This window comes from Papaver somniferum, chromosome 6 (genome assembly GCF_003573695.1).
Source record: "Papaver somniferum cultivar HN1 chromosome 6, ASM357369v1, whole genome shotgun sequence".
Classification (NCBI taxonomy): Eukaryota; Viridiplantae; Streptophyta; class Magnoliopsida; order Ranunculales; family Papaveraceae; genus Papaver; species Papaver somniferum.
In genome coordinates, this window is record NC_039363.1 from 36,083,913 (window position 1) to 36,097,625 (window position 13,713).

General features: G+C 34.9%; 1 protein-coding gene across 1 annotated transcript in view; it reads left to right on the top strand.

Annotated features, from left to right (window-relative positions):
* Window positions 1–5,700, top strand: part of LOC113285586 (putative cyclin-B3-1) — a 7,350-nt gene extending 1,650 nt beyond the window's left edge. The window contains exons 7-23 of the mRNA XM_026534420.1: window positions 434–491; window positions 981–1,035; window positions 1,124–1,205; window positions 1,299–1,331; window positions 1,421–1,466; window positions 1,571–1,610; window positions 1,784–1,877; window positions 2,010–2,036; window positions 2,232–2,289; window positions 2,928–3,188; window positions 3,346–3,468; window positions 4,267–4,359; window positions 4,446–4,607; window positions 4,717–4,776; window positions 4,866–4,964; window positions 5,052–5,230; window positions 5,323–5,700. Of these exons, the coding sequence (XP_026390205.1) occupies window positions 434–491; window positions 981–1,035; window positions 1,124–1,205; window positions 1,299–1,331; window positions 1,421–1,466; window positions 1,571–1,610; window positions 1,784–1,877; window positions 2,010–2,036; window positions 2,232–2,289; window positions 2,928–3,188; window positions 3,346–3,468; window positions 4,267–4,359; window positions 4,446–4,607; window positions 4,717–4,776; window positions 4,866–4,964; window positions 5,052–5,230; window positions 5,323–5,479 (1,627 nt within the window). The 3' untranslated portion in view covers window positions 5,480–5,700. The remainder of the gene's footprint in view (window positions 1–433; window positions 492–980; window positions 1,036–1,123; window positions 1,206–1,298; window positions 1,332–1,420; window positions 1,467–1,570; window positions 1,611–1,783; window positions 1,878–2,009; window positions 2,037–2,231; window positions 2,290–2,927; window positions 3,189–3,345; window positions 3,469–4,266; window positions 4,360–4,445; window positions 4,608–4,716; window positions 4,777–4,865; window positions 4,965–5,051; window positions 5,231–5,322) is intronic.
* Window positions 5,701–13,713: the final 8,013 nt, after the last annotated feature.

Below are 13,713 nucleotides of genomic sequence, written 5' to 3' on the forward strand. Positions count from 1 at the left end.
ACACACACACACACACACACACCCACACCCACAGTAGCTTTCCATGTTCTGGAGAAAATGATTTGAACAGAGAATTAGCTTACAAGTGCTGTTGAAAGGTAAGAGCGAAAAAAGTAGCTTGTTTCAAGGGTATGTAATCTGAATTTCATTTCTTAGACTAGTTATTTAATAAGTAGGAACCAAACTATTATGCTCCTGCAAGATTACATTGAATGCGAAACATATAAAACGTTGGATACTCGGTTAATGCGGTGTCTCAACAGTGAGGTTACAGATGTGAAAGTTTTTTGTTATTCTTATTATGAGAATGCTCTAGCCTAGGTAGTGTTTCTTGAATTTCAATTTTTTCCTTGTTTATTAGATTCTTTTGTGTTTTGTCAGGAATGATAAATACGTTCTATATTGACGTGCAATATTATCTGCATGTGTATAGGGTTTCAGAGGCTCGGGGTACGGCATGTACAAGTATGTCATCAAGAAAGGCTACCATGGTATATATACCTAACAAGAGTTCGCTTTCATTTTAGTTCCCTCTCACCTCGTGCATGATCGTTATTTTCTCTATCCATGCAAATGGACTGCACTTAAGTCCAGGAAAAAACTATTTTTTTAGACTCTCTGATATTTGTTAGTGAATGTGAACATACTTATGCTTTATAGTTTATAGACAATAAAGTAAGACCATTCAAAGCATCTGAAAGAGATATTGTCGTATAACTTGTATAAGCGTTATGATTTCGGCCACAATTTTGTTTTCCACAGTACTATAATACCATACATAGAGTTACTTTCGATTCTTTTCCTGCTTTTCGTTATATTACACACTCTTGTGCAACAAAGCTTGACAATGGTTCCCATCATCCACAATAATTTCTTCTCTTTTATTTTCTTTTCTTGTCTTCTTTCTTATTTTTCAGTAATTATATATACATCTTTTTGTTTTAGCTGTAAAATACTTAAGATTATACTTCTAAAATTAGGGAACCAGGAGAACTAGCCTTGGTCAAGGTGCTAATCCTCACACAGCAACTAAAGGTTAGCTGTTGTTTTTTCCTTTTACACTTAATCCCATGTTGCTCTCTATTCAATATCTTTACTCAAATTTATTACTTTTGGAGAACAGTTGATATGAAAGGTTCCAAGGTTTACGCTGATAGTCAGAAGACTAAGGGCCTGGATCATGAATCTATCAGTAACAATGCCAGGTGACAACAGTTTATAACATTATACTTTTAGTTATTCTGGATATTTCTATAATTTCATTTGAGGGAGTTTTGAATTTTCTTCTGCCTTGACAGGAAAACTGCCAAGCCGGCTCTAATATCGACGAGGTACCTTAGATTCAACCCCAAAAGTTTAGACAATTAATCAGCACTGTTATGAACTAAGCTTTTTTTTTACTTTGTTTTTTCAATTGTAGGAAATCATTGCCAGTAACAAAGGGAGCTACTATAGTTGATCCGAAGGTTCGTGTAGTTTCTTGCTTTACTGTGTACGGGCTAGGATTAGGTGCTTTCTAACTCAATTAAGTACATATTCTTGTGTTTGATATTGTTTTTCCAATCTGTAGGAAAATGGAAAGAATACAAAAAGAAGTGCATCTAATTCTGGTAAGGATGAGATGTTTGGAGACTCTTCTATCTGGTCACCAGAAAGATGCACTTAACACAAATAAATACATTGATATGATTAACAATTAGTTAATAAGTGTGCAGAATGTTCAAGAAACCACCATCAAACTAAAATGCTAAATACATATTATACTATTGTTTGTTGAATTCAGTTAAAGTTATGGTTGGGAGAAAAGTAGTTCCCTGTGTAAGTAATGAAAGGACCTACTTAAGGAGGAACCGAGCAAGTGATGGCTTCATATCTATGTAAGTGTTGAAATATATATGGAATTTATTTTTTTGCTTAAAGGAATAGTTTAATATATCAGTTTTTTTTTTAGAGTTAGGCTTTATCGGGAATCAATATAACAATTAATAGATCCTATTGATTTGGTGCAGGAATGGACACTCTAGAGGATTACAAGGGTGTGTATACTTCCCACTGTCTCTTGTTTGGTAGATCTCAATTTTTTTTTATCTAACAACCGTAATCTATTTGTTAAACAATTATTTGGTGTCACTGTGTATGGAACTTTTTGCTTCCTCTTCTAGAACAACAATTTATTTTTAACTTCTAAGCAGATTCACATTTCTACTGTTGTGTCATTGGTATGTTCCCAGGATTCAAGTGGATCGAGGTACTTTTTATGCAACCACATTGTCAAAGAGACCCCTTGGGGTATGTAACCTTTTCTATCCTGCAACCGTTGTTCCCTTTTCAATCGAAATTTATTTGTATTACCTTTTACTCTTTTAGCTTATTATAATAACTAGCTGTTCCATGTTGGTAGGTCAAATCTTTGGATGATATTGTAGTTTTAGAATATTTTTAGAAGGCTGAAATTTATGCTCGATTTATTGTTTGTTGTTCTTATTCTGATGCTTGGTTGTATACCTAGGTCTTTTTTGTTCAATTGTACATTTATAACTGCAGCAGACACCTTGGTACAATCGATAAGAGGGCATACCTTTTCTTTAGAAAGTTGTGGATTGTTCATTTCTCCAAGAATAGACCTTCATCAACTAATATTGGATAACAGCCTTATGGCATGGAGATGGCATATGATCAGTAGTTTAATAAATACAGTACCAGTTGGAACTTTTCAGAATCATCTAAATTTGAACCAGACTAAAATGCAAAATTTACGTTTTTCTTCCAGTTGCTTAGGCTTAGTGTCCTCAAAATTTTCACTTCAGAACTCAAATTTCATCCTCAAATATTATTTTTCTTTACTATTATGTTTTCCTCTGTATGTGCAACTGTTATTATTTTGATACTGTCATTCAGTTTATCTAGTTGTATTTTATGTCATACAGCCTACTGGAAAATTCACACATTCAGTCTCTTCTATGCGATTCGGTTCAAATACTGCCTTGGGTTTGAAGAAACCTAAAGCTGCTGTAGCTGCAGCTACATCGAAGAGAAAGGGGGAAATACCTACAGTCTGTGAGCCAAAAAATACTAAGTTTGTGGGTTCACATGGAAATAACTCGATTACGAATCCTGCAGATGTCATCTCTGGAGCAAAAACTAGTCGTCGTAAATCTTTTACGTCTTCACTTGTAGCAAGACCCGAGGTAACCTTTGAAAAAAAACATCTTTTATTTCTTGATTATCTCTTTTTCATTTACTTGCACTTGCTTATTCTTTTCCCTATCTTTTGAGATTTGAGGGCGTGATGTGTTCTTTATTTACCCAAGTATGTATTGAAATATTGTGGTGATATTTTGGCAGATATTAAGAGTATCCACAGATGTTATTAAGCATGTGGAGTTACCTCCCATTGATGATAACAGAAATCACCTTGAAGTTGCTGAATACGTCAATGATATATATCAGTATTATTGGGTTATGGAGGTAATGTGTATATTGTTGCTCTCGTGTAATTTGAATTGTCTGTTACATTTTCTTTCAGCGTATTAAATCTGAGACCACAGTCTAGTATGTTGTACTGCTGCTAGTGTTACTTTTCTGAATTTTACGTCTAGAATGTGTCAATATATTCTTCGGTTGTGGAACAATGTAGAATTGCTACATCGATTGTTCGTTTCGCTAACAAACATGCTGATTTGCTTTAGATGCTCCTAAAACGGCAGCTGGTCATAAATATTTAGTTTGGCCGTCAATTTGAAATATCCCTCGAGTGTTACACAGTTAATAATTATTAATAAGAGGTTTGACGTGCTTCTTATTTCAATGTTGTCAGGCTTATGGTAAATAGATCGATCTTTCTGCTTTCATCACCTTGTTATGCATGATTTTGCTTATGCGCATAAGAGATAAATCCTAAAAGATATTTCTGTAGGCTTACGGTTTACTGTAGTCTTGTTCCAACTCAATCTTTAGTATTATCTCTTAACCACTTCGAAGCTTAATCTAGGACAATGTACCGACATGAGTGGTGGTGCCTTGAAAAAAAGTTTCGTGTTTCTAATTGATAATCACAAAGCACCAGCAACCACATACGTCATGTGAGGCTCTGAAGAAGTATGCCCTGGCGCTTACTGGATTAAGCAAAATCACTACTGATGGAAATTTACAACTATGAATCTGTGATTGCTTTATTGTTGACAACATACAATTGATTTAGGATGTTGAAATTGTTGATTTGACTGAAAATTGTGGGTATCGTTGCTGAAATGTTGTTTTTGTCAGGCAGAAAGCACATCTCTAGCAAACTACATGGAGATTCAAACAGATGATATAACTCCTAAAATGCGAGGAATTCTTATAAATTGGCTCATTGAAGTATGATATCAACTCATTTTTGATTGCCTTTTCCCCCCTTAAAAAGTATGTTCCTGACTCCTTAATTGTAATTCACTTGGTTGCAGGTCCACTACAAATTTGACTTAATGCCAGAAACTTTGTTTCTCATGGTCGTATTGTTTGACAGATTTCTTTCTGTTTTTCCAATAAAAAAGAACGATATGCAGTTGGTTGGTCTTACAGCCCTCTTGTTGGCATCAAAATATGAGGATTTTTGGCATCCGAAGGTAGATTTATATCAGTCTAGCTTCAACCCATTTCATGAAACCATCTAATTAACGGTACTCTTGCGCATATTATGTTGTCAAATAAAAGAAACCGATAATCTTAATGCAGGTTAAGGAGTTAGTCAGCCTTGCTGTCGATACCTACACTAAAGATCAAATGCTTTCAATGGTGTGAATCTCAAAACTCTCCTTGTATATATTCATATCAACCCCAAATTTACAAATATTCTGATTCAATCCCCTTCTATCTATCTCCAGGAAAAGCTGATACTTAAGAAGTTGTTGTTTCGTCTAAATACACCAACTCCTTATGTTTTCATGTTAAGGTTTCTCAAGGCTTCTCAATCGGATGCTAAGGTATGTTATTAACTGGGTTAAGTTACCTAATGGCTGCAGAAGTTTACTTCTTAATGTCTTGATATTAATTGCGGGCTTTGTTACCAGGTCGAAAAACTAGCATTCTACCTTATAGAGCTGTGTTTAGTGGAATATGAATCTTTGAAGTTCAAGCCATCATTATTATGTGCATCAGCAATCTATATTGCAAGATGTACGTTACATGAAACTCCAGCATGGACTCCTTTACTTTGCAAGCATTCACACTATGAAGAACCACAACTCAGGTATTAAATTTACAACCTTCTTTATTTTAATTAGTCTATCTAGTGTACACATGAGTTGAACTCAATCTGGAATACTGATTCTTTATTTTCAGGGTTTGTGCAAATATGATCCTGAGATTTCAAAAGGGTGCTAGTCGAGGGCCATTGAGAGTTGCTTATGATAAATACATGCAAGATGATCATTGTTGCGTTGCAGGAATAAAAGCTCTGGATAGGCTTCCCAGTTATATAGAACCTAACTCGAGGTAAGCTTGTAGTCCAGTCCCACTGTATATATGAGTGATAATGTGTTCAGTAATAGAGAAAGTAAAACAATTGCACCTTCCGTTTTAAAATAGTGTGAAATGCTTCTACAATACCTAGTAATTTCCTGGCAGTTGTCACCTTTTGACGAAATTGCCACAACTTAGAGTATACAAGAAGTTTAGTATCCTTATTTTTTTTGTGTATTAGACTTTGCCTTGTTGTTAGTTCCTCTTACTATGATAGTGCTGTCATAATATGTATCATCTTCTGTAGTTACTTGTCAATCTGAATCTTTGTCGTCAAAAGCAAAAGCAAACGTCTTCTTGCAAATATGAGCAATTGCATGCTTCCTCATGTCCGACTAGGTTATTGGTTTTTGTTACACAAATACTTAGATAGCAGAATGTGGTAAGTTTTGTGGAGAAAAATATATTGGTAACCCAAACCATGCCTACTTCCAAGATTAACGGTTTAATAAAATTTTCCGGACTTAATTTTCACTTTTGCTGTTGTGACCGCAAGGTCCGCCTGCTTTATTTGATTTCACCGAAAGAGAAAATAGATGCAGTCAATACTTGGTCTGTTTGCTTGGAACTTTATGAAATTGCAATTTAATGTTCTACGTTTGAAAAGTTTAGTAAAAGGAAAAATGGAACATCCGGGATAAAAAAAATATTTTATCATGATTCATACATTATTCATTTAATCTTGGTTTAAGGGACACTTTCCGAAGGGTTTTTCTCTTTTGGTAACATAACTGGGATGATTGTAATTTGCAAGTCTCTAACTCTATCTATAGTACTTATTTTGCAATGGACATACCGTAACCCTCAACCTTGTTGCTCCCTTGCCCACTCATTTTTCGGGCCCAAAAGCGATTCAGATATTTCGTGTCAAGGACATCGCAATAATGTATCTTCAACTCGACTCAATTCAATGCAGTTATTATCCATTTGGTTAATTAGGCATCTTTACTTTCTATCTAGTCTAGTAATGAAGGAAACTTCAAAAATCAGAAAATGGAAATGAGGGGAAAGAATATTTGAGAGTGACTTCAAAGCCAAGAGAGTTGTGCACTCAAAGAAAATAGTTGTAAACCAAAAGAATTCATGCCAAATCTAATAGTTGGTATCTCCTGCATATTCCATAATTTAAGTCAGGGTTTAAAAAGTGCCTTCAAACCTTTAAGGTATGTGTGTGTGTGTTTCAGTGCAAGTTTTTCTAGATCAAACGCAAGAACATTCCACCCTTTTCGTTTTCTTTTGTTCTCTGTTTTTCTTGTGTAAAACGTAATTATGTCATGTGGTGTCATGCATATTTAAGGGGAGAAACAACTCTTGGGAATCATCCTAGAATGAATCAAAAGAGAAAAAGGATAAGGGGACAATGCACGTCAAGTAGAAGCAAGAAGTGTCTGCTTTTCAAACTTCTCAAGGGGCGATTGAAACAAACAGAGCAAAAACATCATCATCATCATCTTTGGTATAAATTCATTTCATGTATCCATTCATTCCTAGCTACTCTCAACCAGTCAAATGAAGTAACAACTAACAACCACACCCTAAAAGAAAAGCAAAACAGAACTTAATCTTTCAAGAAATCCTAATAATAGATGAACAATGCTGTCCCGCAACATTTTGCGGGTAGTTATCCCGCTCAAGCGGCTTATTTACCGTTAGATCTCGCTAAAATCCAGATCTAACAGCCTTGAACCCTTTAAAGAAAATGGTGTACTTCATCGTCTATTTAGATTTACAATTTTTGAAAAAGAAAAGAATTGCCAGGAAAGGAAAGGGAAGATTAGATTATACTTACGTGAGTTGCATCGAAACAAAAACTCAACAAAGAAGGCTGGATTATGTTTTAAAGTATGTCCTTGTCATGCAAAAATCACCAAATTCACCTACAGTGCAGATGTAACTGCTGATAAAACACACGGTTCTCTTTTTCTAAGTAACATGAACTGTCCTTCAAAAGAAAAATCAATGTAATGGGTTAGGTGGTCAAAAACGATAAAGAACGGATGCCCATTTTTCATGTGGAACAAGATTAAAACTGTCAGCATGCATAGCTAGGTAACTAAATATGTCATGTAACTGTCCGTTTCACAAAAAAGATTGAACTACACAAAAAGGAAAGAAATTTAATTGCAAAGGAAAAAAAAAAAAGATTGGCAACAATAATAAACAGTACGATGCTTTTGTAAAAATTTCACAGGTGTATGGTTCATATTTACCTAACAGCTTACTCACCATACTTTCTTTGTGTTTTTTGATCTTTAATTTCTTACTGTACATTCATTTGTTTATGTCTTCATAAAAGGTGTTATAGGATGAAGGACACGTATAGGGACCAGCAGACACTAACTACTAGTAATTTAATTTCACTGTTTCCAAAATCAAGAAAATAGTTCTACTGTTTCAACCATAGTGAAAAAGAGGGGGTATAACAACCACACCCAATAATTCGTCGGCAATTTGTATGGACTAAACCACAATATAATTCCGAAAGCACCAACTTAAAAGCGAGCTCAATCAAGAAATATATCAAAGAGCTTTATCTCTCTTTCTCAATGTAATCAGCAAATCGAACAGATAGAAATCCGTGACCCTGATTGATATGAGAAATAACTTGGACGGTAACAAAGACCAATGCCCAAGTGTCAATCAAGTTATATCCAACAAACGAGGTCGGATTTATCAACTGATTGAACTATGCACAACCTATGATATTTTAATCATATAAACGAATATAATGCGGAAAAGAAATAACACAGACACCAGAAATTTTGTTAACGAGAAAACCGCAAATGCAGAAAAACCTCGGGACCTAGTCCATCTTTGAACACCACACTGTATTAAGACGCTACAGACACTAGCCTACTACAAGTTAACTTCGGACTGGAATGTAGTTGAGCCCTAACCAAGTCTCACACGATTAAGGTACAATTGCGTTCCTTACGCCTCTAGAACGACGCCGGATTCTGCGTACTTGATTCCTTTAGATGATCTCACCCACAACTAAAAGTTGCTACGACCCAAAGTCGAAGACTTATAAACAAATCTGTCTCCCACAGACATTTTTATTCTTTATTCGGTTTTTGTTCCGTTTTTTGATAAATCAAGGTGAACAGGAACCAATTGACTACCCGGTCTTATAATCCCGAAGAGGAGCCTAGAAATATCAATCACCTCACAATAGCCCAACTAATTAACAGAAAAATTTATTGCGGAATCACAAGAGTCTGAGAAGAAGAACTGTTGTGATTACTTTTTATATCTTACCTATCAGAGATAAATCTCGAGCACATCTTAGAGAAGATAGTACTCAACACGATAGAACAAGTAAGATCAGAATATGCAACTACAAAGAAAATAGTTGGATCTGGCTTCACAAATCCCAAATGAAGTCATCAAGTCGCTAACCTCATATGGTTTTGGAAAAACCTAGGTTAAATGAGAATCGACTCTAGTTTGCAACTAGGACACAGGAAAGTGCCGGGATTAGGTTTTCCAGTTGCTAGAGTTCTCCCTTATATAGCCTTTCAATCAAAGCTAAGATAGCTTAGTAACAAAGCATTCAATATTCACCGTTAGATGAAATCCCGATTTAAGATTCAAGCTAAGTCTGCTTCATAATAAAGTAATCAATCTCCATCGGTAGATGCTCTTAGCTTGTTACACACGAATGAAATACACCTTCATTTAGATATGGGTAACCGTACCTAAACATGTATATTGAGTTGACTCAATAACAGTTAACCGAAGTTAGTGATATGAAAACTTTTGTCTTAACCATATTCATTTAACACTTCTAGATCAAATATGATGATCAATCAATCATTTTAATTGTGTTTCAAATAGAGTTGTTCAATTGTTCACTATCTCATAGAAATATATATGAACAACTTGAAATAAAATTGGATTGATTCGTAATTGTACAAAGTACTTATACAAGAATCAATTTATGAACATTAAGCCACGGTCTACAAAGATTTCATTCCTTAATTCATAAATGTTTTAGTTCATGGGTATGAGAATCATACTTAACCAAAACTTAACCATCGTGTTCGCAAACCAAGTATGCAAACAACAGCTCTGGACCTTGGCCTTGTCCAGCCGTTCGCAGACCAGGTATGCAAATAGTCGTCTCGGACCCAACTCAAGTGAAACCGTTCGCATACTAGGTGCACAAACAAGGTTCCCGGACCTGAATTATAACAATACAGTTCGCACACTAGGTATGCATACCGTGTTGTATCCAGACATAGTTAATTGTTCTAAACTCCCATTTCAATCATTGAAACATCCTTAGAAGACGACAATGGTTGTTTCACACAAACCATTAGATTCAAGTAATTTTCAAGTGATCGAATGATCAATACGAAACATTCCAAGTCGACATCAAATGATTGTCTCACGGAAATCATATAAGATGTTTCAAGGCAATTTTCACATGATCATCTTTTGACTTAATATTTAGTTTCAACAAATAAATTGTTTCCAACTAAACTCATCAAGAATAATGATGAACATAGTTAAAGCAAAAAGCTTCCAACACATATTTCGAGAAATAGATAAGCGAGATAAACTCAGCTCGAAATATCAAATGTGTTTAATGTAAAAGTCTATATAGCTATACAACTTAGTCTGATTATAAGATATGATATAATAGACTTCTGAGTGATAGATAAGTTTTAGTCTCCACATACCTTTTGTTGATGAAGTTCCTCCAAGCTCTCCTCAATAGATCTACGTCTTCAATCGATGAACACCGTGAAGTATAAAGCTCAACTACACATTCTATCCTAATGCCGAGTCATAGCTATAAGTAGACTAGAAATCAAGTATATAGTTTTGATCAACTAAACTTGACAAACAAGCTTGAGATAGCAACTTTTGCGAGGTCGACCGAGCAGTGATCTAACAATCTCCCATTTGTCAATTTTAGTGACAGAACTATCAATACATACGAATTACAAAATAAATAAACTTTGTAGCTTCTCATCCATCATGCATGATTTCCTTGGCTCTTCAACATTCCTTGAATGCTTGATTTCCTTGAACGTGTTCAACTCAGCATCATTGTTGTTGAAGATCGTAGCCATAACAATAAGAAAACAGATGTTTTCAGTCATTGTTATACATTGTTATAGTATTATTACATAGAATTAAAGTCCAGTTGCATCACAGCTTTGACAATAATATTACGCTGATATGTATCATTACCCTTAGGCAATTCATCTCACAACGAAAACCACTCCCCCTTATATAATGATCTGTAAACTATATATATGTAGTGTGAACTACCAAATAATTCTACCCCTTTTTGTCAATATAAATTGGCAAAGGTACGAAAACTATGGGATCATAATGAAATTCTCAAAGAGATAATTCATGACTAAAAGAGAACATATCAACTTTGTTTCAACGATTTCACATGGTCGAAACTTAGTGTATTCATCAAGGAGTTTATAAAGATACAAGATAACTCCTACAGTATTCCACAACCGCACTCCCCATAAAGATATGGCAATTAATCATAAGTTCAATTAAGAACTCTACCTCATTTTATGTCATTCCCGAAAGAACAACATGAGCGACCTTACTTTTATAAGAAAAGAAGGATTTCTTTAGACATGCATTAACAAACCACATGGCTTTGTATCCGGTAAACTCGAATAAATTAACCACAAGAAGACCTTATTTATTAATTTAGACGGAAATGCTCAACATAAGAAAACTTACGGAGCCATACAATACTTTCACATAAAAGTAGATCATGGAAAGATCAATACTGCGGAATTTTCCAAAAGTTCATTCTATATTTTATCAATATTTGCATAAAGACATAATAGACTTAACTTTTGAGCATATATGAGATAATCATAGTTCACCAACATAAATACAACATATCCCATAAAATAACTTTTGCAATATATAAAACCAATAAAGATTAATACTGCAAAATCATCTTTCAAATAAAAGAATTTAAATAAATAAATCTAAAAACATTGCTGCAAGATGAAAATCGTTGAAATAGCTATATGTAATCACAATACTTGTTATTAAACATAAGAATAAATTCTCATAAGAAGTTTCCTAGACAAAATAAAATCAACTCCTAAAACCATATTGAAAAGACTTAGACATACTCAGCAATTAAAGATCGAACAACGACAAGATCATCAGTTGCTTTCTTCAGTTCAATCTTCAAAAAAACAAGATTTTTTGTTGCAATTTCAAGTTGTTCACGAACAACCCCAAAATCTCAGAGAAGATTTCCAACCAAATCAGATGACATCTCCCTTATATAGCCTTTCAATCAAAGCTAAGATAGCTTAGTAACAAAGCATTAAATATTCACCGTTAGATGAAATCCCGATTTAAGATTTAAGCTAAGTCTGCTTAATAATAAAGTAATCAATCTCCATATGTAGATGCTCTTAGCTTGTTACACACGAATGAAATATACCTTCATTTAGATAGGGGTAACCGTACCTAAACGTGTATATTGAGTTGAATCAATAACAGTTAACCGAAGTTAGCGATATGAACACTTTTGTCTTAACCATATTCATCTAACACTTCTAGATCAAATATGATGATCAATCAATCATTTTAATTGTGTTTCAAATAGAGTTGTTCAATTGTTAACTATCTCATAGAAATATATATGAGCAAATTGAAACAAAATTGGATTGATTCGTAATTGTACAAAGTACTTATACAAGAATCAATTTATGAATATTAAGCCACGGTCTGCAAAGATTTCATTCCTTAATTCATAAATGTTTTAGTTCATGAGTATGAGAATCATACTTAACCAATCCACAAACTGCTGACAGAAACCAAAGGCAGAAAACGCCCAAAAAAACCTGCTACGGAACTAGGGATTGGTTCTTTCCGATGGTTGAAACGATAGATTGAAGGAGGAAATGATAGCTATCTCTGTCTTTACCTCTCCCCATTCACAGCCAATAATTACCGTTCGATCCCACCTCTTTCTGTTCAAGATTCCTGATTTAATGCCCTTTTTTCACAAGACATTTGGTTGAGAAGGTTAGTACTCGGCCTTATTCGCATATATTAGAGATACCCTCTATATTAAGTAGGCAAGGCGAGAAATCGAATGCCTTTCTCCGATTTTAGAACTTAACCATTGTGTTCGAAAACTAGGTATGCAAACAACATCTCCGGACCTTGGCCTTGTCCAACCGTTCGCAGACCAGGTATGCAAATAGTCGTCCTGGACCCAACTCAGGTGAAACAGTTCGCATACTAGGTGCGCAAACAAGGTTCCCGGACCTGAATTATAACAATACAGTTCGCATACTAGGTATGCATACCGTGTTGTATCCAGACATAGTTAATTGTTCTAAACTCCCATTTCAATCATTGAAACATCCTTAGAAGACGAAAATGGTTGTCTCACACAAACAATTAGCTTCAAGTAATTTTCGAGTGATCGAATGATCAGTACGAAACTTTCCAAGTCGACATCAAATGATTGTCTCACACAAATCATATAAGATGTTTCAAGGCAATTTTCACGTGATCATCTTTTGACTTAATATTTAGTTTCAACAAATAAATTGTTTCCAACTAAACTCATCAAGGATAATGATGAACATAGTTAAAGCAAAAAGCTTCCAACACATATTTCGAGAAATAGATAAGCGAGTATTTGAGGGTAAAAACAGTTTCTGTTGATTTCGGTAATTTTGAGTGCGTGGGTGAGAAACGAGTCTAAACCCTAAAAAACGTATTGCAACGGAGTACTTTGATTCGAGAGATCAATCTGTACAAATCCGGCCTAAACCAAGAAATGGCCATTCCAGACTTGCTTCGGTCACAAAGTGAAGGAGAAGGGTTGGTCTAGGGAGGGAAGCGGAGAGAGTGTTGAGACCAGAATAGTTGATTTTGGATGAGTAGTTGTTTGGCGACTTGTATCAGAAAGTGGAAAGATAACAGATGGGAAAGCTAACAAGTGATTTCTTAATGTTGTATTCTCCTTGACCAAAAACTCTTCCTTGATGGAAATAGGTGAGACCTATTTATACAAGTCGCAACAAAACGTACCCTGGTCTCGTAAGAAGTGGAAACGGTTGAGTAAATGGAAGAAAGCGGTAACGGGTAACGCCCGGTATTGATATTTCCATAATGAAGGAAACGTTTCACCATTACTTCTTGTATTTACTAACCGCCTCACTCTTATGACACTTTCTTGTAACGGGC